At 37.6% G+C, this 26,462-nt stretch overlaps 1 protein-coding gene across 5 annotated transcripts in view; it reads left to right on the top strand.

The window, feature by feature from the left end:
• The window catches only part of PRCP (prolylcarboxypeptidase), a 73,251-nt gene that overhangs the window by 30,962 nt on the left and 15,827 nt on the right, over positions 1 to 26,462 (top strand). For all 5 annotated transcript variants that reach the window (XM_027083526.1, XM_027083524.1, XM_027083528.1 and 2 more), the window contains 5 exons: positions 8,208 to 8,348; positions 11,462 to 11,563; positions 14,648 to 14,829; positions 15,066 to 15,223; positions 15,905 to 16,077. In XM_027083526.1, coding sequence (XP_026939327.1) covers positions 8,208 to 8,348; positions 11,462 to 11,563; positions 14,648 to 14,829; positions 15,066 to 15,223; positions 15,905 to 16,077 — 756 coding nt within the window. The remainder of the gene's footprint in view (positions 1 to 8,207; positions 8,349 to 11,461; positions 11,564 to 14,647; positions 14,830 to 15,065; positions 15,224 to 15,904; positions 16,078 to 26,462) is intronic.

The following is a 26,462-nucleotide window of genomic DNA, read 5'->3' as shown; positions in this document are numbered from 1 at the left end:
GGTGATACCTCATTGTAGTTTTGATTTGCATTTCTCTAATGATTCGTGATGTTGAGCATTCTGTCATGTGTTTGTGGGCAATCTGTATATCTTCTTTGGAGAAATGTCTATTTAGGTCTTCTGCCCATTTTGGGATTGGGTTGTTTTTTTTGATATTGAGCTGCTTGTACATTTTGGAGATCAATCCTTTGTCCGTTGCTTCATTTGCAAATATTTTCTCCCATTCTGAGGGTTGTCTTTTCATCTTGCTTATGTTTTTCTTTGCTGTGCAAAAGCTTTGAAGTTTCATTAGGTCCCATTTGTTTATTTTTGTTTTTATTTCCATTTCTCTAGGAGGTGGGTCAAAAAGGATCTTGCTGTGATTTATGTCACAGAGTGTTCTGCCTATGTTTTCCTCTAAGAGTTTGATAGTGTCTGGCCTTACATTTAGGTCTTTAATCCATTTTGAGTTTATTTTTGGGTATGGTGTTAGGGAGTGTTCTAATTTCATTCTTTTACATGTAGCTGTCCATTTTTCTCAGCACCACTTATTGAAGAGGCTGTCTTTTCCCCGTTATATATTCTTGCCTCCTTTATCAAAAATAAGGTGACCATATGTGTCTGGGTTTATCTCTGCGCTTTCTATGCTGTTCCATTGGTCTATATTTCTGTTTTTGTGCCAGTACCATACTGTCTTGATTACTGTAGCTTTGTAGAATAGTCTGGAGAAAAATTTAATATAAATGTGATTTAGTATAATATAATTTACATATGACTATAGTGAAATAGAAATATAAACATCATATGTACATAATACGTGTATCTTAAAGGAAATCTTAAGTGTTTACAAATCTATTTGCTAATTATCTTATAGGTATAGAAAAATGCACCATCCTAAATCCAGAATCCTCTCATTCTCTTTTAGAGTGACTTTCCCCCGCAAGGGTAACCACTAGTCTGACTTCTAACAACATGCATTTTGAACCCTGACTTTAAACTATGTGAATATATCTTTATTTAAAAAGAAAGATGTAAAATAATTGACATTTTTGTATCTCAGGTTTTTTTCATTTAAGAGTTTGGACTTGAGATTTAAGTTCCCTTACTGTCCTAAAATTTTATGTATCTAATATTTAAAATCTAACGGTTCAAAAAAAAAAAAAACCTAACGGTTCTCCTGCTTTACTATTGGATTGGCCAAGAAGTCGTTTGGGTTTTTTCCATAACACGGAAAAACCCGAACGGACTTTTTGGCCAATCCAATATTTATACAACAGCGCCCTCTGACGATGTAACATTTACTAAAATTTAGATATTTAATAATTGCAGTGACACTTTATCTCTAATTTGCGAGCTTAAAATGTGCTCAGGTAATTCTAGTGGTACAGAGCTTCCTGAAGCCACAGGAAGTTATTGATCGTGTGGTGCTCTCACAGAGCTGTTTAGCCAGTAGATGATGCCAGAATTTTCCTCTGCTGAAACACCTGACTATTGTTGGACAAAACATGTTATTTCTTGATTTACTGGAATGTTTTAGGTGTTCTTAAGGGCAGGATATCTTCACCTTTGTTTTAGTAGAGCAGAGAATATTTTGATGTCATAGAATTTTGGTAATTTAGAATGGGATTCTCCTTTTGGGGTCCAAGTCTTTGGTCAGGGGAAAGGAGGCTTCCTGAACACTGTAGAATTGTGTTGAATCCATTTTCCTACCAAGTATATACTATTGAGAATAGTATATACTGTTTTTAGATGCTGTTGTGATATTTATTTATACCACTATTGAATTTATAATAGCTTCTCTTATATTTTCTCAAGCACTGGCTTGATATAACACGATATAAAGTGTCTATGAGAATTTTAACATTAACAAGAGGACCTTTTACACAGAAATGTGGGGGACCACATTAGGAAGATTTGGACTGCATTCATTTGATAATTATTTATAAAGTATCTGTCTTGTACAGGGGCACTGTGGTAGCTATTGTGTTCTTGCCTTTCTAACAATTCATTTGTAGGTGTAGGAAGCTGGATAGCCAAACTTTTTCCACAGTGGACTCTCTCATATCCTTTTATTCCCTTCCCAGTTTGTTTTATCTTTAAGTAAATAATTTATATCTAAGAGTTTCTTTTTTGAGACTTGGAGCAGGTTACAAATAATATACAGAAGGAAGGAATACAGTTTTCTCTCTTATATTAATATGGACAGAAAGATGTGTGAAGATATGCAGCATCTTATTACATAGAAGGATGATTTCACTTGAAGGTTATCTCTGAGGAAACTTCCACCTTCCTTGTTAAAATGGAAACTAGACCTGCTAAGGTTGGCTATAAAGGGAGCATCCCTGTGGGAAGGGAATGACATTCCTGTTTCTTGGATTCACCTTCCTCTTGGAGAGACTTGTGATTCTTTTCCTTATCACCACCACCACTCTCATCAAGGGATACTGTTTCCCTTTTAATTCTTTTAAGTCAGATTTACTCTCCAATCTTTCCTGGTATCTTTGTAGTACAGATGAACAAAGGTAGAACGTTCAAAAGATTCTTGAAAGGTTCTGACATAATAAAGTAGAAATAAACCTAGTCACCCATGATCTGACTCATAAGATATGGCTTGCTCTCCCGTCTTGACCCAGTTCTGTGGCTACTCCTGGGTGAGGGACAACTTAGTAGGACCCCACTCATAGGACTTTTCTCCAACTATAGACCCAGATCCTGCCTAAACCCCACCTTCCTTTCAGGTTTTGGTTCCTTCTTTGACAAATTGTGTCCTTCTAACATGAAGGTGTCTACCCCTTCAGGGGAGATCAAGCTTGCCTAGAAACAATGTCGGTCTCCATTTAGGAACTCTAATAGAATGTAATGCCATAATTCCATAATTAATACAGGGTACATAACATCAAATGGGAGAAAGAACATCTTATTTCATTTTAACATCTCTGGATTAGAATTGGAGACCAGAGAGCCCTCTTTCAAGGTGCTTTAATGTATTGGAGGTGTGAGTCTATTTTTTTGTCTTGTATATCTCTGAGTATACTTTTCATATGTTTAGTAAAATTTCAATTAACTATTATCATATATCTGGGTATGTAAATGAAACCAACTGTATACTGAGTTTCTTAAAACTAAAAGCTACTAAGAGTCAACGTGATTTTTTTTTTTTATCAGCAGCCTGATTAAATGAGTTAAAAACAATATAGTAACAATTCTTGAGTCAGGTCAGTGAAAAGACCATATGCTTCAGTATAACTGTTAGTATGTATTTGGGGATATGTACTTCATTTTGCAAATGAAGATACTCTAGTGTCCCCTGCTGAAGGTTGCAGTTTGTAGCCAGCCCTATCTGCCATAGTGTGTTACAGTGAAAAAAAGCAGGCTGGATTTTGTCAGAAGTAGGATTGGGTAGTGGATAAAGCACATGAAAAACAATTGTATTTGACTTTTATTTATTAGTTATATTACCTTGGACAAGTTATCTGACCTCTCTGAGCTTCAGTGTCCTTATTATGTAAGACTGGTATAATGAACGTGCCCCCAGAGGGTAATGGGGAAGATGGTGAGGTGATTTGTGTAAAGCACCAGCACAGTACCAGACACAGAGCAGGTGCTCTGTGTTAACCCTCACTCCAAGTTGCCACCAAAACTGTTTCTAATAGATGTGATGTTCTTACAGGCTTTTCTGGGTGTAAATTTTATTTTTGAGCAGTTTTAAAGTCCAAATAGTTATTTTTGCCACAATAAACTATTTAAAGGATGTTGTTCTCTTTATTCCTTCTTGCCTACCCATTCTCATGGATCTCTTTATCCTCTACAAGGTGAAGAAGGGGAGCATCTCTTGGAATTTCTAGGACCACATTCTAGAAAGGACTGCTGTGTGTGACTAGAGGTGTTTTCACTTTTTGAGGTCATGCCTGTGTGGCTTTTACAGTGCTATTAATTATTTTAGTTATCTCAATACACTAAATTGAAAAAACAATTAAAAATTCCAGGTTTGCCTCTGACTTGTAACCTTGACCAAGGCACTTGACCTCTTTGAGTCTGGTTTCTTCAGTTGAACAATGCAGATCAAATGGCTTCTACGTCCCTGTCTCCTTTTATGTTGTGATTTATAAAATCTCTGTTCAGGAGCACAGGACTGTAAGTGGCGTGCAGGCCTCAGTTCTCAACAGCAGAGGGCATGCTGCACCTAGTATGCTGGGTCGTTAGGTATTGGAAAATATCTATAGCTGTGTAGCCCGAAGTTGATATCGTTGATAATTAGGAAGAGTCAAGAAAATTCTGCAAATTAATGTTTTGTAAATGATATTTCACTGCCTCTTTCTAGCTGTTTAATATTTAGGTGAAGCACTCAAGAGATAGGAGATTTTGACATTCTAAGGGTATGTCCTATAATTCTGTGAAGAGCTTCATCACTCTCTGCCTTATTTACCCCATCTAAGTACTCCATGCTTAGGATTGGTGTGCAGATGGGATGGAGTGGAGAGCTAACATTCACTGAGCATGTATTATATACCAGGGACTATACCTAATACTTTGGATATGTTTTCTCTAATCTTCACAGCAATCCTTTGAGTTATGTGTTATTATCCTTATTTTATATAGGACAACAGTGGGGCTCACAGAGGTTAAGTGACTTGCCTGAGGCCCCACAGTAGGAATTCAAGTTTAGATCTGTTGACTTCTAACCTGCTTTCTTTCTGTCATACCAGAGTTCCACCCGCTTTTCCCCAAGCTAAACAGTTAGGGATTGCTAGGAGCAGGAGTGCCCTGAGAGCAGCCACAGAAGGAGGTTTGGCTTTCTCTGTCTAAAGTTCTTGTGGCTCTTGTAATTCTAGATACAGGCTCTTCCTCTGGCGAGAATTTTTTCACCATATACATTTAACATGATATATACAAACACATACCCATGTTTTCAAATTTGAAACCTTTAGACTGTATTATTGAAATAGGTTTCTTGGTGGGCTGCTTTTAAAGGGAACAGTGATATCTCATTTTACAAGGCTAGGCTCTAAAGTCAGTGGGTAAGTTGAAAATCACTATGGCAGAATTATCTTTGAGAATACCAGGAGAAGGCATCTTGTTAGAGAGCTGTGTACTTCCTTCCTTTAAGTCCAACACAGCTAGTCCTTCCTCCTTTGTTGAAACAGATGATGGTTTTTCCTGTTGAGCTTCAAATGATGCAGTTGGCTTGTATTTAGGGGCCATGTTGGGTGGTAATTCACATCTTTAAACATCAGAGTTTCATTCAGCATACTGAGATGCTTACATATTAGAAGTATTCTGAAACCTAGATCAAGAGAAGGAATAGCAGATTCTTGTCTTATTTGGGGGCTTATGCTAACTCATTGTTCTCAAAATGTTAGCTGTACATCAGAATTACTTGGAGGGCTTGTTAAAACACAAGTTACTGAGTTCTACTCCCCACAGTTTCTAATTCAGTAGGCCTGGGATTCAGCCAGAGAATTTGCATTTTTAACAAGTCCCAGATGAAGCTGATACTGATATCTAGGGACCTCATGTGGAGAAACACTACTAATTTGAATGGAAGCAAGTGGAATCACTTGTCTATCTTCCCTTCACTGTTTGCCTGTTTCTCTTGCTCTTTTTTACTTTTAGGCTTAGTGGGTATAATTGAATTAGTTTAAGTTAAATCAAGGAGCTGTGGTTCAGCTAATGCTTTATCCTGTTGCTTAGTTTACTACTTGGCCTAGAACAAGTACTTGGCCCATTCAATAGATGCTTGTTGAATAAGTGACTGAGAGAGTTAACATATGTCATGGGAGGGGTTTTTTAGCACATGGACATCATTATTATATACCTGTTCCATACAGACTGCTTATTTTACTGAAAGGTAGATAGTCTTTATATTAGAATAGCTTGTATTTTAGGACTATATATGGTGATGATCGTGGACATTGGGATGTGTGCATTAGGTGCAGTTTTGAGAAACTTGCATTTTGGGACCTCTGGTATGAATGTGAAGTATGCATGTATATGTGTGTGTGTGTGTGTGTGTGTGTGTGTATGTGTGTGTGTGTGTGTAGATGGAGTGGATGCAGGAAGTTCCATCTGTTTTAGAACAGCCAAGGGAAATCTTACAAGATCTGGATTAGGTCAGAACCAGCTCCTGCCCCAGGAAGGCTGGAGCAGTACTGGATCAGCCTATGTGTGCCCCAGAGCACCCTGCATTCTCACTCCTGTCCCTCCAAAGCACTGAAGAATTCAAACACTATGACCCTAAAGGCTCAGTGGGCTCTGTACTGTTGGGTAACTCTTTAAATTCAGATAGTTGTATATGAACTTTACCATATTATAGGGTTTAATAATTGTATTTTTTAAATGGTGAGTTTATTAAGAGAAGGGTGAAAAAGCTCAAAAAATATATTTAAAGTGCAATGTAAGCTTAAAATTGTGTCATTCTGACATGTTTTATATTGTATCTCACAAAGTCTCAGTATCCAGTGTGTTTTTTTCTCTCAGTGTAGATTATATTTTTTCCTTTAAATTCATTTTACTTTTTTATGCTGAAGTATTTTCAAGTAAATTATAAACTGCATGACGTTTTCTCTCTAAATCCTTCAATGTACAGCTGTAGAAAAAGAAAAACATTTTTTTATGTAGCCAAAACAATATGATCACTCTTAACAAAATTAACAAGTCCTTAGTCTCACCTAATACCTAGTCCATATTTAAATTAACCCAGTTGTCCCTAAATTGTCATTTATATCTTGTTTGTTCAAACCAAGATACCATCTGGAATCATGCATTGCATTTGATTATTATGTTCCTTAAAATTTATTTAATCTAAAACTGTCCTTTTATCAGGATATTGCCTTGCCTTTTTCTTGTAAAATGTCTTACCTTTGGATTTGTCTGATTGCCTCTTCAGAGTATCTTCAGTTTGTTTTTCTACCCTTTGTATTTCCCAGAAACTGGAAATTAGATCTAAAGACTGGACTAAGCTAGAAGTCGAACATTTTTGGCAAGAATTCATCATAGGTGAAATGTGCTTTGTGTTGTACCATGTGAGGAGATACATAATTCCTGCTCACACCACTATTAGTGATGCTAACTTTGATTACTAGGTTAAGGTGATGACAGCCTGATCTTGTGACAGTATTCTCTATGGTATTACTTTGGAAATAATATGAATGTTCATTTTCCTGTCATCCATTCTCCTAATGCTTTTAACACTATTTGGTAATTCTTGCCTGAATCAGTAACTTCACTAGGGTTTGCCAAATATCATTTTTCTAATTCTGTCATTCCTTCTGCATTAGCTGACATTTGGTAAAACAGAGCTCTTTTTCATCAACTGGGACTATTTGGTACCCTGAAATATAATTCTATTGGAAAGGCAGGTTAAATGTTGAGTTCTTTACTTTTTTATTTACAACTTCTAAGTGAGGAGTTGGTTTAATAAATAACTTAAGTGGTGGCGAACGAATATTTTTCTTGCTTTTTCTTTTTTGATATCCTTATGGAGTAATGGATTTTCATGAATTGAACGTTTCAATCAACTACAATCATTATTCTTATGTTCAATTTGTTTTATGTTCAATTTATTAAAACTTTAGCCAATGATAGTCCTTTGTAGTTGTCTCCTATATTTGTTAGATATAACTCCATTAATTTTTGAGTGCTTCCTTGCACAGGAAGATGCATTGGTTTATCTCGTAGCTTTCTTGTCCCAAATGTCAGGCAGCCATTTCACTAACAAGCCCTATTCGTTTTAGTGGGGAATAGTATTAGATACCAAAATCCTGGCCCTTGGAATGTTAATTGTTATTGGGGTGACAATGTTTATAGACCTTTTCAGTGGTCTGTTTAGTCCTTGAATTTTGATATTAAAAGTTTCAATAATGAAAATTCAGGTAGTAAGGAATGTCTGTATTTTAAAAATGAATAGGTTCCAATTAATAGGTTCTACTGTTTCATTCAATTTTAACATTATTGTTTTTAAGTAGCTACTTGATTTTATAATTGTATATTTTGTGTTACACTGAAAATCTTGACCACCAATAACATTGCTTTATCTTAAAATATAAAGAAAATAATTTCAAAATAACAATATCAATATTACTACTACTAATGAAACCAAGTGAAGTTTAAATTTTTTTGTGATTTTTGTAGCATAGATTGATTTTAATGGAAGAATAAATATAAATACTTGTTTGATATTTAATTACTTTCCTTTGAAATATGTCTTGTCTGTTTCTTTTTTGTCATAGGTTGATCATTTTGGATTTCATACTGATAAAACTTTTAAACAACGGTACCTAATAGCTGATAAACATTGGAAGGAAGATGGTGGATCTATACTTTTCTACACTGGTAATGAAGGGGACATTATCTGGTTTTGCAATAATACGGTATGTGCAGATTTGTGAAACTCTGGGCTCAATTTCCTTTTTATTATCATCAACTGGAAAAAATCTTTTGCAGTATATATGACTGAGTATTTCTGTATTGTGAAGTTCTTTAAAAAATAACAAAAAGATAAACTCACGAATAATAGAAAAACAGAAAAAGTACATGAATAGGCAGTTCACAAAAGAATAAATACAGATATCCAACAAGCCTGTTCAGCCTTAAAGAATTACACATGAAAAGAATGAAATACTGTTTTTGGACAATTGAATTTTAAAAGATTTAAAAAAAATATCCCAGCTTATTTAACGATTGAACAAGGATATGAGGGAAATGGGAGTGGGAATGTTATGGCATATAGTTTATTATTATTATTATGGTCTCTAGAATGTGAACACAAGGGCAGGAATTTTTGTTTGTTCAGTGTTGTATGCTCAGATCCAGGACTGTGCTAGGCATATAGTAGGTACTCAATAAATATTTGTTAAATGAATGAATTAATAAAATCTAAACAAAGCCAGTGCAAATAAGAAAAAATAATACAAGTTTGATTGTCAAATAGGAATGGACAAAGGTAAAACTGTAGCTATATTTTAGCTTCCCTGTTCTACCATTTTTCTTATATTTGTGAGGGTAAAAAAGTGTAGCTGTTATCTTGCTTCCCTGACTATATATTCTGTCATCTTTTATAGTAATGCTTGAATCTGTTAACAAAACTTAATTTAGGAGGACACATGGAAGGAAGAAATTTTCCTTTTTAATGTTCCAGAGCTAAGACTAGAAAATGGCAACTTTCTACCAAAAAGCTAGTCTGTGAACTACCTTAAAGTGAGGACTGAATCGTATTTTCTCCACTGCCAATGTCTGGCGTGGTGCCTGGTATTCAGAAGGTCTTAGTAAATGTTGAACTGAACTGCACTGAAAGCAAAGATATGAACCCAATTATACTGTGTTATCACATTCCACATTTCTGATTATTTCCTTAGGAATGCTAATAGTCTAAATATGTTAGTTGAAAATAAAATAATTCCCTAAGAGCTGAGATCCTAGATATCTGTCTCTCTTAGATGAGTGACAGATGAAATCAGGACTTACTTTCCATCAGATTCCTGCTCTGTTATTCTGTGAAACAACTGAGGCTGCCTTGTCTCCCTTTCTCTTTCTAATGTGATTTCTCTTTTATGCCAAGGCCACGGGGCAGCTTCTCCTATCCAGTTATCTTCCCAGCTCCTGTTCTTTATCATAGGTAGGCAACTGTTCCTGCCTCCACAGACCCCACTGCTCTGACAGGCACTGCAGCATAATTTAATAAGACTTGCTGGGAATCTCTGACCTCTGAAGTGGTAGAAAGGAAGAGCTACTCAGGGTAGGAAGAGTTCCAGGTACCTGATAGAGGCAGATCCTAGAAGGACAGATCTTGACCCTTTCCCAGCCCTAGACACACCTTCCTTTACATACTAAAATGTTTGGGTTGCATATTTACATATTCTGGACATTTATTTATTGAGAGGCAGTATAGCATAGTGGTCAAGAGTGAAGATGTCAGCCAGTGATAAGATTTGAATTCTGGTTTTGCCACTATGCTTTGTGACTTTGAGTAAGTTTCTTATTCTGTGCCTTAGTTTTTATATATTAAACGGTTATAATAATGTCTAGTTAATTGAGTTGTTATGAGGGCAAATAAGAATTAGGAACTTAGAACAATGCTGACACATAATGTTATTTAATATTAATATGTTACATGGACCTCTTTTGAAAAATAAAACACCCTGAAATAGGTGCAGGTAAATAATCAATACAGTTGCTTCCTCTCAAACCCTGAGGTCAACTCCTCTGGCTATTTTGATGGATGATCCTTACCCTTAAGAAGCTCATAGTCTGGTAGGGTCAGACACACATGTAAGCAAATATTGCAGCAGAGTAATAGAGATCTATACCTAGCACAGTGGTGTTGAGCGGAGGGTGTGATCAGTAAGCCATAGTGGGGACAGGCAGAGGAGGACATCTTGAGCTGGTGTTACAGAATCTGTAGATTCATGGCAGGGAATGAGCAAGGTGTTAAGAGAGAAAATGGGGGTTATTGAAACCATCACAGATATCAGGTTAAATTCTCTGTTCTCACATGCATACAGCCCTTTTAATTGTTCATTTATTGGTCAAGACAAACAAAAAAACCTTAGAGGTTCTTAGTCTTTGTTAGGGAGCAACAGCTCATTAAAAAGCAATAATGTACACAGGGAATGACAAATCTAGTCGATTTGTCTAGATCGACTGTGCTAAATCTAGTCGATTGAAGTTGGGCACCTAGAATGCTTTGTTAAGAAGGATTCTGAAGGCACAATTTGAGGTAAGTGAAAAAATGCAATGGTTGATTAATGACCAGCATTATGTGTGGAAATAAGGAGGTCTTACTGCACTTGATGTGGTTGTGTTCTGGAGCCAGATGGCCTGTGCTTGAATCTTAGCTCTGCCACTTTCTAGCTGTGTGACTGTCACAGGTTATTTAAACTCTTGTGCTTCAGTGTCCTTGTCTGTAAAATGGGTATAATCAAAATGCCTATCTCTTAGATTGTTGTGATAATTAAGTGAATACATATAAAGTGTTTAGAAGAGTATCTGACAAGTTGTAAGCACTCAATTAATATTAGCTATGGTTAGCTACTATTTATCTTCATGTAAATAAGATTAACCTAAAACCCAAGGGAGTCCAATATGTTTATTTGTATTGTTCTCTTTCATGTTATAAATAAAAGTTATCTGTGAGTAGACAGATAACTTAGTTATCCGCAGGTCTTTCCTAGATTTTTTGGCACACAGTGCAATTTGAAGGCTATTTTAGACATAATGTTGATTCTGAGGCTAGAGTGTCAGAATAAGGAGAGTTGGAATGACTGGTAGTTGAGCAACTTGGGCTTATTTTTAATTGTTTCACTCTAATACAGTGTGAGATTGATGTGCAACAGTGAAACAGCAATTATATTGTTTACCTATGGAACAAATATGAATTGTGCAGCTTCTCAGAGAACTCTTTTTGGTCCATTTCATGAGTTGCAAAGAGATTCAGACTTTTTTTCACGACCTGATTTTATCCTGTGAATTTGTAAATTCCTCCTAGGGGTTCATGTGGGATGTGGCTGAGGAACTGAAAGCTATGTTGGTGTTTGCTGAACATCGATATTATGGAGAGTCCCTACCCTTTGGTGCCAACTCCTTCAAGGTAAGTGTATTTTCTACTTTTAAGTTTAGAACATTTTCTAATTACATGTCCCACTGTAAGAAAGAAATGATAGCTTTAAGTTGAACTGCCTGAAATTTCAGTAATTTGTATTTAATCTTCACTTTTTATGTATAATGATCAGCCTTTAACTCAGTGTGATGAGGCTAGCCTTCACCAGGCAAATCTTAATCTATGGCTACAGAGATTGGAGGGAACTTTTCAGTGTTTAAAAAATGTCAGTAAATAATCTGCTTTATAAATTATACACTTAAATTATTGGGTCTACCACTGGAAAAAAATGTAATGAGTGCGCAAATGTTTGCTTAGTAAGGTGTTTTTCAATACAATAAGGACAAATCATCACTGTGATTCAGTGAGGCCAACTGGCCTCTTGGATTCCCTTCTGGCCTTTCTGTTCTCACAAGGAGCTTTGGCCTCAGCCAAAGTTACAAATCTACACTTAATAAGCCAGGACACCTTTTCCTCAACTGAGTCACTCATGTACTACCCTTGTGATTCTGGCTATATGAATTGCCATCTGTATTATTATTCATTGACTATTTTTCTTTAAATAACTCACTTTTTTTTTTTTTTTTTTTTTTTTTGCGGTACGTGGGCCCCTCACTCCTGTGGCCTCTCCCGTTGCGGAGCACAGGCTCCCGGACGCGCAGGCTCAGCTGCCATGGCTCATGGGCCCAGCCGGTCTGCGGCACGTGGGATCTTCCTGGACCGGGGCACGAACCCGTGTCCCCTGCATCGGCAGGCAGACTCTCAACTACTGCGCCACCAGGGAAGCCCCTTTTTTCTTATTTTTTTTTTTTTTTTGATGTGGACCATTTTTAAAATCTTTATTGAACTTGTTACAATATTGCTTCTGTTTTATGTTTTGGTTTTGTGGCCCCGAGGCACGTGGGATCTTAGCTCCCCACCAGGGATCAAACCTGCACCCCCTGCATTGGAAGGTGAAGTCTTCACCACTGGACTGCCAGGAAAGTCCCACAACTCACTTTTCAAACTTAGTGTTATCTTAGTAAGGCTTTATGTACTATTTTTCTCTAAATTACATTGAAATAAAACAAGTATTACATTAAAAATGTTTGCTCACTACCTAAGATCATCATACATACCACCGTTATACACATACCATGCTTTTGGAGAAATATGAGTTAGAAATGATTGGGGTTAATCATTTTCTAGGCTTCCTGTTTTGAAAGGACTTTTTATTTTTATTTTCAGAGGTTTTATTATCTCATGTTATAAATAAATAAATAATAAATAGTCCTTGTTTTATAAATGAAAAGCAGAGCAATTTGCTGATATTTGTTAGGCTACATGGGAAACTCTATCCTTTAGCTTATTATTTTGCATAATTATCTGATTAGGGGAGTTGACAGGTCCTGAAACCATTGGGAGGTAGTCAGCTTGTTGCAGGTAGAAACATAACCTCCTCTCCTAGGTCCCTGTGGTTCATATGTTGCTAGCAAAATGGCGGTAAGGGCTGTCTTTGATATGCTTCCTTCCCTTCATGTACTCACAGAATTTGTCAGTAGCGTAGGGGAGTATTACAGATATACTGTGAGAATTGGGAAAAAACTGCACTCAGCTATACATAGTGCCATGAAAACTGGAAGTAAAGAATAGTGACAGACAATGAGAGAGAAGGTAAGAAGCCAGAAAGCATACATCTTGGATAAGAGGGAAGGTTAAAGGAGTAGGAAAGAGGAAAGATGGAACTCTGGTTCCAAAATATACCAGGTGATGGGAGTAGTCAGAGTGGTGAGACTAAAGTATGAAGGTCAAATAGGATAGTCTGATATGGGTATGTAGGTGTGTTAGTCATCTATTGCTACATAACAGTTTACCTTAAACCTTAGTGGCTTAAAACATTTATTATCTTACAGTTCCTGTGGGTAAGGAATTAGGAGTGGCTCAGCTAGGTGGTTCTGTTTCAGGGGATCTCATGAGCTTAAGATGTCAGTTAGTGCTTCAGTCATCTGAAGACTTGAGTGAGGCTGGAGGACCCTCTCTGCTCATATGGAAGATCCACATGAGTGACAAACTGATTCTGGGTATTAGTAAGAGGCTTCAGGGTATCCCCTCTTGGGTTTTTCCAAAGGCCTGCTTGAGTGACCTTTTGACATGGCAGCTACCTTCCCTCAAAGTTGACAATCCAAGAGAGCAAGGTAGAAACTGCAGTGCTTTTTATGACCTGACATTGGAAGTCACATATCACTTCTGCCACATTCTATTCGTGTTAGAGCCAAGTCACTAAGTCCAGCCCAAGTTCAAAAGGAGAAGAATTAGTTTTCACCTTTTCAAAGGAGACACTTCATTAGCCTTCTCAGCTAAGCAGGACTCTCAGTTCCACCTCCCTATACTGCAATGAGGAAATTCTCCCTAGGTAGAGAACTAGATGATCATGGAACTTACTTGCGGAGTATCCTTCTCTCAGGACTCAAAGTCTTGTGTTGCTTGTTTTCCAATGTCTGAAAATAGTTGTTCCATAGGTTGCTGTTTTTCTTTTTTTTTTTTTAACTCCAATTTTATACTTGTACATCAGGCAGGCTGATTTGTTCCAGTTGTTGGTATATCAGACGTAATAATCATCTTTCTGATGAGGAAGGATGAGTTTTATTTTTACTGATGATTCTTACTTCAGTTTTCCACAGAGTTTAGTTTACCTTTGCCTGTATGGTAGCCATTGTAAATGTTTCAAGATTTGAAATAAAATTAGAATAGAGTAGTTGTCTGTTAAGATTAGTATTGTATTCTATCACATTTGTTGTTAACTGTTACTTACAGTTTGTCTCTGCTGTTTCTACTACCTCAACAAGGTCTTTGGTAAATAGCATTTAATAGAAATTACATTGAATGCAAAATACCTTATCTTCTTCCCACAAACTTAAAGTCACTTTTTCATGAGTTTAAATCAGCATTGCTGTTGCTTTGACTGGGCGTTTTAACTCAGTTGCCTAGAAATTCTATTTGGAGAAAAGCTTATCTGGCTTTTTTCTGGATCTATGCTATGCCTAAGCTGCTATTATGTGCACATTTATACCCATGTTCTTTGTTATTTTTCTTTAGGATTCCAGACACTTGAATTTTCTGACAACAGAGCAAGCTCTGGCTGATTTTGCAACGTTAATCAAATACTTGAAAAGAACAATCCCAGGAGCTAGAAATCAACCTGTCATTGCCCTAGGGGGCTCTTACGGTGGCATGCTTGCAGCCTGGTTCAGGATGAAGTATCCTCATTTGGTGGTTGGGTAAATGCACTTACGTTGGATGTGAGCACTTTCTTAATAATTGTCAAGGCAACCGTAGGGATTTGTTTTGGGTAAAACATGTTCTATTCTGTTGTACTGAGATTTTTCATTTCTATTTCATTAACAGCTGTTATTTTTCTCACCATTTTTGTTCAATATAAGTTTCAATTTTAAAACTTGAATTCGATGAGTTACATTTTTTTCTTTTCTCCTTCCTTGGACTTCTTACCATTTAGAGCTCTTGCATCCTCTGCCCCCATCTGGCAGTTTGAGAATATGGTACCTTGTGGTGTATTTATGAAGATTGTAACTACAGATTTTAGGAAAAGTGGCCCAAATTGTTCAGAGAGTATCCGCAGGTCCTGGGATGCCATTAGTCGACTCACAGAAAAGGGTAAGCTTTAATTAAGAGAATGGAATCTTGGGATTTTTTACCTTTTAAGTATAAAATTTAACACTTCCCACTTTCTAAGTAAACTTTTTATATATTTAATTATAACATATGTATTTAAATATAACATATAGAAAAGTACACAAATCAAAATACACAGCTTGGTGAATTTTTGCAAGGTGAATATATAGTGTAATGAGTATGCAGATCAAGAAATCCCCTCAAGCCCTTTTCAGATACTACCTCTGCATTTATCAGGCTACACTATCCTGCATTCTAGAACCATAGATTAATTTTGCTTGCTCTTGAATTTTTTAGTAATCAGAATTGCATAGTATGTATTTTTTGTCTCTACTGTCTTTTGCTCGGCACTGTCAGATAAATCCATTTGTATTATTTAGTTGTAGTTTATGCATTCTCATTGCTCTATATGTTCCATTTATTTATTTACAAAAGGGAATGATTCAGAATACTAATTCTGGTAAGCTTCATGAAGATAGGCAACTTATCTATCACGAGATTAACCAGTTCTAAAAATATTTTGTTCAATGTTGAAAAAGCATTCTTGGAGAAACTGTATAGAAGACTGAGTTTTCTAAAATACCAAGTGAAGAATGAATGATCTGTAAAGCCCTTCTGTTGAGCAGTGCTTATTAGATTCCAACAATTTGATTCTATTCTCAGGTACTGGCTTGCACTGGCTTTCTGAAGCCCTTCACTTATGCACTCCATTAACAGAATCTCAGGATGTTCAGCATTTGAAAGACTGGATCTCTGAAACCTGGGTGAATCTGGCAATGGTGGACTACCCTTATGAGTCCAACTTTTTACAGCCTTTGCCTGCTTGGCCTATCAAGGTAATAGGAAAATATCCTTTCATCACTTTTAATCACATACTTCTCTCTCTCTCTCCTTTTTTTTTTTTTTTTTTTGGTGCATTCTCTGACTTTCAACATCAGAGGAAGTCCTAGTGACAAAGGGGCTCTGAAGTTAGTCAAACCTCAAACCTAGGCAAATCCTGACTTTTGTCACCTTCTGGTTCCTCAAACTTGGACATGTTACCTAGCTCTTCTGGACCTCAGTTTTCTCATTTGAATAATGGAGATAAAATGCAGAGATTACAGAGTTGTATGAATTACAACTCTTAGAACTAAGAACCAACTCTTAGAAATAAGACCAATAGTTGCTGTTAATGGAATAATTACTATGTACCAAATTCTGTGCTCTGCACTTCATATACACAGTTTATATATGTGAGACACATAGAGCTATATAATACATGGTCTGTGCTTAATAAATCGCAGCTGCTATCAAAGTGCTATGATTCAGTCAACTGCTAACACATTCTAAGTGCTACATATATCATAAAGGCATGATCCCCACACAGCAAGGTAGAGTGGAAAGAGCACTGACTCTGGTTCCTTGTTCAGAACTACCATTTACCAGCTGCGTGATCTTGGGCAAGTCTGTTCTCTTCTTGGGCCTCCGTGTCTTCCTCTGCACAATGGGATAACAATACCTATGTTCTCAATAGGGATGTGCTGAGGATCAAATAAAATATTGGATGTGAAAACACTCTGGAAAATTTAAAGACACTTGACACAATAAATTTTAAGGTTCTTTTCATGCCAGAATTCTTTATTGTATGTGTTCTTTTTAAGCATTCCTTTGTAAAGAGCATTCCTCTTAGTTTTAAAAACAAAAGCTGGCCAACTTGATGGTTATTAAATTTAGAGAATACAGCAGACTCTACAGCTAGAATGAATGCTGTGAATGTAGGTAGAATTGGTAATACAAGAACCAGGTTTCAAAAGCACTTTTAATTTAACTGTCCCTTTGAATTATTAAATGCACACCTTGTTTAAAACTTTGTAGCCTAAATGGAACAAGATCATTTGCTATTAGAGATATTTTTCTTCATCTAAAAAGTAGAATGACCAGTGAGTATATTGCACATAGCAAGCCAGAGGTAAATGCATATTGAATTAAATTGAATTTTGACAATACAAAGTTATTTTAAAGAACAGATCTCTCTCATGGTAAGAAAACCTAGATCAAAATAATGAGAAAAAACTAAATCCGAACCGATGAGTCTCCATAAATGTCTATGTGCTAATAATGTCTTATCTTTCTGTATTATTTTACTATTTACAAAGCACTTTCATATATACTATCTCATTTAATCCCCACAAAAATACTGTGGGAAAAAAGAGTTATAATTCCAGTTTTATGGAGAGGATATTTAAGCTCAACTAAGAGGTAGTGGTAGAGGATATTTAAGCTCAACTAAGAGGTAGTGGAAGTGGGATTTGAACTCAAGTCTACCATTGTTCAGAGGCTATGATCTTCTCCCACATTGCACTGAACTAGAAGACTTGACTGAAGATTTGGGTAGATTGCTGGCCACAGTGTGACAACTATCAGATTTAACTTTGAACTCTGTGTACAAAGTGAGAATTACATTTGCATCTTTATGCCCACTTGGAGAACAACTGAGTTGTCAGATGATAAAAACATATGGGCAATTCCCTCATTACTTAGAATAGGGGTTGGCAAACTTTATGTGTAAAGAACTATATAGTAAGTATTTTAGGCTTTGTGGGCCATGTAGTTTCTGTCACAGCTACTCAACTCTGTAGTTCTAGCAGAAAGTAACCATAGACGATATTTAAATGAATGAGGAAGACTATGTTCCAACAATACTTTATTTATAAAACAGGCAGTGGGCTGGCTTTGGCCTGGGGCCTGTAGTTTACCGCCCTGACTTAGAAAAAATGCCAGAGGAATACAGCTTTTTAATATTCATTTGTTTATGATTTGGAACAGTGAACAGTCTAACTGGTTTTATCTCTGCTTCTTTAATGTTCCTTTTGAGATATTTTGCTGTTGAGTCTTAAACGTAAATATATATTCTATCCTCTCTCTCTCCTAAATAATCACTCAAAATTAGTGGAGTATATCTCAAATATTTTGTCATCTGTTTTTGATTTAGCACAATCTTTCTTTTATCTTTTGTGTACATATGTATTTTAAAAGTTTATTTTATTTATTTTTATTTTTATTTTTTTGCGGTACGCGGGCCTCTCACCGCTGTGGTGTCACCCCGTTGTGGAGCACAGGCTGCGGATGCGCAGGCTCAGTGGCCATGGCTCACGGGCCCAGCCGCTCCGCGGCATGTGGGATTTTCCCAGACTGGGGCACAAACCCGTGTCCCCTGCATCCACAGGCGGACTTTCAACCACTGCGCCACCAGGGAAGCCCAAAAGTTTATTTTTAAGGCAAGATAACTTTGTGTCTTTGCCTCACAATCACCTTTCACTTCTTTTTTTTTTTTTTTTTTGTGGTACGCGGGCCTCTCGCTGTTGTGGCCTCTTCCGTTGCGGAGCACAGGCTGCGGACGCGCAGGCTCAGCGGCCATGGCTCATGGGCCCAGCCACTCCGCGGCATGTGGGATCTTCCCGAACTGGGGCACGAACCCGTGTACCCTGCATCGGCAGGCGGACTCTCAACCACTGCGCTACCAGGGAAGCCCACCTTTCTCTTCTTTTATCCAGGACTTGTTTTTGTCATTTCCTCCAGTTAATATTTTTTTTACCAACTTTATCCTTTCTTTTGACATACTAAGGAATTCTTTATTGCTTATGATATATTTATAATTCTGTTTCCTGCCTGCACCCCACCGAAAGTAATCTCTCTTTGACTTTTGCTTGAGAAACTTCCATTGCCTACATCTATCTCTAATTTTATCCTATCTGATTTCAGAATTTTTCCACTACATGCCTCTCTTCCCAACTCTTAGCTTCAGATCAATTTCTTTCACTGTTCATTCTGTTTCTCCTTTCTTGACCCCCTCTCTGTTCTCCCAACCCCCTAATCCCTGGAACACTACCCAGTTGGGGACTGCTCTTTCACTTGGATAGTTCCATTTAACCAGGACTCCTCCTCCCTCCGATACACTTCCTCCTTTTTAAAGGGCTGACAAACAGTCGTCCTTTTCTGAGCCTGTAACTCAGGCTTAGGATGGTGAGATAATATGTAATAGTTGGGTTATGAAAAAAGCAGATGATTTCCAATTCTGCCTGGACCTTGTACAGTTCTGAAGTATCCACATGCAGCAACTGAATGCCATTTTCCATGTCAACTCAAATATCATTCTTTCTAATTTATCTTTGAGCCATGCACACTCAGACTCCATTTGCTTTTGTTTACTGTTAACAGAAGCTGCAACATTCATGCAGAAATAATCATGGACTTGGCTGATAGAACACAAGGAAGAAGAGAAAAGGGAAATAGAAAACCTCTGTGTCATTTGACTGCTCTGTCAGCATAAAAACTGCTAGTTCTCAGTTCTCAGCTTAATGACCAGTTTTAAAGGATACTGTAGAGTTTGTCTATTTTGGAATCATTTTTCAGCTGATAACTCACCAAATCTTTTGGCTTAGCCTCCTGAGCATGCAGATAGATACAGTGAAATAATAAGATATAAGATGGAAAATCTCTTCCGTTTGTCTTGGTGTTTGATAATGTATGCGACCTCTCTGGGTGGTTTAAGCGGTTTAGGTGCATTCTATGAAAAGGGAGCTTTTAATGACAAAACTAATGTGATTATCTGAGTGAGGGTGAGAGGCGTATTGAAGCCTTAGAGAAAGAAAATCTGTTAGAAAAGCTGAATGTATCTGCTTAATCCTTTCTCTAATGTGGATGGACCATACTCTCTGAGAAGAGATGGGTTTTTTTTTTTTTTTAAACCTATCTTCTTTCCTTCTCCTTTAAAAACATTTTCTTTGCCTTCTTTTTCTCTCTTATTCAAATGCTTATCCTCATAGGTACAGGGACACTTAAAGCTTTTAAACAATTCATTATCTTCACTTTCTCTGGTGTACATGGGTCAAAGAGCAGAACCTAAATATTTGGGTACAGAGTTGATTAGTTTGGTACTAAGATTACAATGTTCTACTATCTCCATAATTTCTACACTCTTTAACACAGAATTATTAAAATGGACCTCTTATGCTCTTTTTACATTTTTCCTGAATGTTCACATTTGTTCTAGGAAGTAGAAAGTGAATTAAGTCTGTCCATTTCCTGAACCTCATTTTGCTCTACTCTTTTACAGTTTCCTTTTCACTATTGCATAATAAGAAGTTTTATAATTTTATATTGCCACAGAATCCCTTCTATCTAAGTTTCTACCTAAAACAAATAAACTTAGAAAAATATAATCTAAGAACAAAAAAATATTTGTTTAAAAAATTAAGCATGAGGCTACAGGTATGTTTAGGTACTGTACGTGTTGTTATTTTTCTCTTATATTATAACTTCTAGGTTGAGTGTGTGTAGTGTAGTGGTTACAAATGGAAACTTCAGAGTGGGTCTGCATTTGAATCCCCGTTCTGCTACTTCCTAGCTGTTTGACTTTGGAGAAGGTTCTTAACCTCTCTGTGCTTTAATTTCCTCAACTGCAAAATGGGGATAATAATAATTATAGTGCTTCTTAGGGTCATTATGAGGATTTAATAGGACCTGGTGTATAGTAAGCACTAAGTTGATGCTAGTTATATGCATATAATTGTTATTATATGATATCAAAGAGATATTTGTATACCAGGACTTTGTAGCCAAAGTTTGGGTTCAGAACTTATATTCACAGTTTTAAATTTGTGTGTCTGTAGCAGACCTCTCTGAGCTTATTTCCTTCCCTGTGAAATGCAGATGGTTATTATATGTTTCTCCCCGGGTCATTGTAGGGAAAGCACCTGACCTCAAGGAATAGTCAATAGTTTTACTAGCAGACTCAGCCCCAGCTGCCCCCTTATCAGTAGATTTATAGTCTAAGTAGGAATGCTGTGCCTTTTGTAGAAATTGTTTAGAAGATACTGTTTGCTAGTGTCTACGAAATAAATGGAAAGTGTAGTACAGGGGCTACCTCAGTGCTGAGTATTTCGGATGGCAGTGGTTGGCAGAGAAGCTTTCCTTGTCTGATTTAGATGACAGTCCCTAAGTAAATAATCAACAAACCAAGTGCTTGCCCTCATCAGATGGGTAATACCTGCAAATTATCAGGCGTAAGCTGAAGTGTTATATGAGGTTGAACCAAAAATGCCAATATTTGTGTTTGACTTATAAACATGGCAATTTCATATGGTTCGGCTTAACATTTACATATTTTGTGTATCCTATAGATCTTTAATAAAAGTATATGAATATATCCTGTTGAATTACTAGTCTTTAAATAAGCATGGGAATAGTGCTGAGGTTTTGCTAGTATAATTTAAGTATTTTGGGGAAAACTTTATTTACTCTTGGCTACTAAAATTCTTAATGGAATTCCCTCAGTATCCATGGTATCCTCAGGGGATTGGTTCCAGGAGCCCCTGTGTATACCAGAATCCATGGAAGCTCAAGTCCCTTATGTAAAATGGTGTAGTATAGTCAGTGGGCCTCTGTATCCATGGGTTTCCCATCCGTGAATTTAATCAACCTCAGGTGGAAATGTCCATGCATGGATGCCAAACTTGTGGATGTGGAGGGCTGACTATATATTTATTGAAAAAAATCCGTGTATAAATGGACCCACTCAGTTCAAACCTGTGTTTTTCAAGGGTCAACTGTACATAGAGAAATGTAGAGAGTGTGTCTTTTATCTAGAGGATGATGCTTAGACTTACAGAACCTTTGAGTTAGAGAGGAAATTTAGAAACACCTAAAACAACAAAATTCTCTTATTTTAAATATTTGTAAACAAATTTTAAGTGATATTTTTCAGGCCTACTGTCTGTCTTACTGGTAGAATTATCAGCTGGTACTTCCTTCCTATAAGGCAGTTTGACATGATGTAGCAAAGGCCTAAAAAATGTTTATTTCCTTCAAACCAATAATTCCTCTAAGAATTTATCTCAGGAAAACAAGGGTAGATAGGTAGATAGATAGATAGATAGATAGATTTAGCCCCAAGGATATTTATTGTAGCCTTACTTGCAATAGTAAAAGATTGGGGATGATTCAAATGACCAATTATAGAGTTTCTTCAACTATTCCTCAACTCCCCATCCTGATTGCTCCCCTGTGAATTTCCTCATGTTGGTCAGTGTCCTTACTAGAGTGTGGTGCTCAGAATTGGACACAGTACTCCAAGGGTGCTCTGACCTCACAGAGGACAGTGGGCCCAGGATTGCCCTTAATCTGGACATGGAATTTCTATCAGCAGAGGCCAAGTTTCTGACCAGGATGTTCTCTCTGTGTAAGTGGGGCTGCCAAAACCCAAGTATTGTCAGCTGGTGCCAGTCCCCAGCCATGCTTGTGTCTCTTAGGGAGTGACAGTAACTGCTGTTTGCAGAGATGGCTATTCATAGGGACTCCTTTTCTTTGCCTGACAGAGGCCCAGTGTTCTAGCTCTGAGAGGGGATCTGATGCCAGCATGTGAGTCACACTCACTTGTTACTGTTCTCTTCGAGAGTATTAGGCCACTTGCTGCTGCATATCAGCACTCCCTTCTCCCCCTGCCCAGCTTGCACTGTCACCCGGCCTCATCTCCCATGCTGTGCTTGAACGTAATGCTCTTCTCTGCATTGCATGGGTCTACTCCGTAGTTTTGTGCTGCATTTTGAAAGAGCTAAGTCCAGTGGGGGTGTCCACATGCAGGAAAGAATGCTGATCAACTGTTGGCATTAGATAGTTTAATAAATTCTATGATTGGTTCTTGATTTCCATATATTCTTGAGTATTTCTAATTGGCATATTTCTCAGGAACATTTTCTGAGAAAAGGGCTATGCAATTAGGTATTTTTGACTTACCATGAATAATTGAGAGTTGTCAGAATAGCAAAACAATCTTTTGCCTTTTCTCTTCAACATGCATTTCCTTATTGCTTTAGGCTTGATAGGTTTTTGCAGCTTTCAGTTTAGTTCAGTTCTGTTTCTTTCTTTTTTTTACATATAAATTAATTTATTTTTAGCTGTGTTGGGTCTTCGTTGTTGCACGGGGGCTTTCTCTGGTTGCGGCGAGTGGGGGCTACTCTTTGTTGTGGTGCGTGAGTTTCTCATTGCGGTGGCATCTCTTGCTGCGGAGCACGGGCTCTAGGTGCATGGGCTTCGGTAGTTTTCACGCACAGGCTTAGTTGCTCTGCGGCATGTGGGATCTTCCCAGACCAGGGAAGGCATTGGCAGGCAGATTCTTAAGCACCGCACCACCAGGGAAGTCCCAGCATGGTTTTTTAAATTAAAAAAAAAAAAAATTTTTTTTTTTTGGATTCTACATATAAGAGAGATAGATCATATAGTATTTGCCTTTCTCTGTCTGACTGATTTCACTTAGCATAATGCCCTTAATTTCTACCCATGTTGTCACAAATGGCAAGATTTCATTCTTTTTTATGGCTTAATAATATTCCATCATATACATGTACCATATCTCCTTTATTCATTCATCCGTGATGAACATTTAGGTTGTTTCCATATCTTGGCCATTGTAAATAATGCTGCAATGAACATGGAGATGCATATATCTTTTTGGATTAGTGTTTTTGTTTTCCTTGGGTAAATACCCAGAAGTGGAATTGCTGGATTTTATGGCATTTCTAGTTTTAAGTTTTTGAGGAAGCCTCCATACTGTTTTCAAAGTGGTGTACCAATTTACATTCCTACCAACAGTGCATAGGGTTCCCTTTTCTCCACATCCTTGCCAACACTTGTCATTTTCATAATAGCCATTCTAACAGATGTAAGGTGATATCTCATTGTACTCTTGATTTGCATTTTCCTTTTGATTAATGATGTAGAGCATCTTTTCATATACCTGTTGGCCATCTGTATGTCTTCTTTGGAAAACTGTCTATTCAGATCTTCTGCCCATTTTTAATAGGACTTGTTGTTGTTGTTGTTGAGTTGTATGAGTTCTTTATATATTTCGGATGTTAGCCCTTTATCAGATATATGATTTGCAGATATTTTCTCCCATTCAGTGGGTGGCCTTTTCGTTTGTTGATGGTTTCCTTTGCTATGCAGGACGCTTTTAGTTTGATGAAATCCCACTTGTTTATTTTTGCTTTTGTTGCTTCAGGAGTTGTGGCTCACAGGCTCTGGAGCGCAGGCTCAGTAGTTGTGGCACACAGGCTTAGTTGGTCCGCGGCATGTGGGGTCTTCCCAGACCAGGGCTCGAACCTGTGTCCCCTGCATTGGCAGGTGGATTCTTAACCACTGTGCCACCAGGGAAGCCCCCCATTGTATATTCTTGATTTGTCATAAGTTAATTGACCATATATGCATGGGTTTATTTCTGGTCTCTCTATTCTGTTTCATTGATCTACGTGTCTGTTTTTATGCCAGTACCATATTGGTTTTTTTTCGTTTTGTTTTTTTTTTTTGCGGTACGCTGGGCTCTTACTGTTGTGGCCTCTCCCGTAGCGGAGCACAGGCTCCGGACGCGCAGGCTCCGCAGCCATGGCTCATGGGCCCAGCCGCTCCGTGGCATGTGGGATCTTTCCAGACCGGGGCACGAACCCGTGTCCCCTGCATCAGCAGGCGGACTCTCAACCACTGCACCACCAGGGAAGCCGCATATTGTTTTAATTAATACAGGTTTGTAATATAGTTTGAAATCAGAGAGTGTGATGCCTTTACCATTGTTCTTTCTCAAGATTGCTTTGGCCATTTGGGGTCTTTTATGGTTCCACACAAATTTTAGAATTTTTAATTTTATTTCTGTGAAAAATATCATTGGAATTTTGATAAGGATAGCATTGAATCTGTATATTGCTTTGTGTATGGATATTTTAACAATATTAATTCTTCCAATCCATGAGCATGAAATATATTTTCATTTATTTGTGTCTTCTTCAATTTTTTCATTAATGTCTTGTTTTTTTTTTTTTTTTGCGGTACGCAGGCCTCTCACTGTTGTGGCCTCTCCCGTTGCGGAGCACAGGCTCCGGACGCACAGGCTCAGCAGCCGTGGCTCACGGGCCCAGCCACTCCGCGGCATGTGGGATCTTCCTGGACCAGGGCACGAACCCGTGTCCCCTGCATCGGCAGGCAGACTCTCAACCACTGCGCCACCAGGGAAGCCCAATGTCTTGTATTTTTTAATATATAGGTCTTTCATGTCTAAAATACCTCCTCCCAGGTATTTTATTCTTTTTTGTTTGTTTGTTTTTTGTTTTTTTGTTTTTTTGGTGGTACGCGGGCTTCTCACTGCTGTGGCCTCTCCCGCTGTGGAGCACAGGCTCTGGACGCGCAGGCTCAGCGGCCATGGCTCACAGGCCCAGCCGCTTCACGGCACGTGGGATCCTCCTGGACCGGGGCACGAACCCCTGTCCCCTGCATCGGCAGGTGGACTCCCAACCACTGTGCCACCAGGGAAGCCCTATTTTATTCTTTTTGATGTAATTGTAAATGGGATTGTTTTCTTAATTTCTCTTTCTGATAGTTCATTATTAGTATATAGAAACGCAGAAGATTTTTGTATGTTGGTTTTGTTTCTTGCAAGTTTACTGAATTCATTGATTTTTCTTAATAAATTCATTAATTTTTCTAACAGTTTTTTTTTTGACCACACCACACGGCTTGTGGGATCTTACTTCCCTGACCAGGGATCGAACCCATGCCTCCTGCAGTGCAAGTGTGGAGTCCTAACCACTGGACTGCCAGGGAATTTCCTGTAACAGTTTTTTGATGGAGCCTTTATGGTTTTTTATATATAATATCATGTCATCTGCAAATAGAGGTAGTTTTACTTACTCCTTTCAGATTTAGATGCCTTTTATTTCTTTTTCTTACCTAATTGCTCTGGCTAGGACTTCCAATAGTATGTTGAATAAAAGTGGTGAGAGTGGGCATCCTTGTCTTGTTCCTGATCTTAGAGTAAAAGCTTTCAGCTTTTCACTGTGAGTATGATGTTTGCTCTGGGCTTGTCATATACAACCTTTATTATGTTGAAGTATGTCCCCTCTATACCCAGTTTGTTGAGAGTTTTTATTTTTAATCATAAATAGATGTTGAATTTTGTCAAATACTTCTTTTGCATCTATTAAGATGATCATTTAATTTTTATCCTTTATTTTGTTAATATGGTGGTTCACATTGACTGATTTATTGATGTTGAACCATCCTTGCTTCCCTGGATAAATCCTACTTGATCACGGTATATGACCCTTTTAGTGTATCATTGAATTCGGTTTGCTAATATTTTGTTGAGGATTTTTGCATCTATGGTCATCAGGGATATTGGCCTGTAATTTTCTTTTCT

Source organism: Aethalodelphis obliquidens, unplaced genomic scaffold (genome assembly GCF_003676395.1).
Source record: "Aethalodelphis obliquidens isolate GAN/ISIS:26980383/991018 unplaced genomic scaffold, ASM367639v1 scaffold50, whole genome shotgun sequence".
Taxonomy (NCBI): Eukaryota; Metazoa; Chordata; class Mammalia; order Artiodactyla; family Delphinidae; genus Aethalodelphis; species Aethalodelphis obliquidens.
The sequence above is the reverse complement of the archived record's forward strand: the minus strand, read 5'-3'. Positions and strand labels throughout refer to the sequence as shown.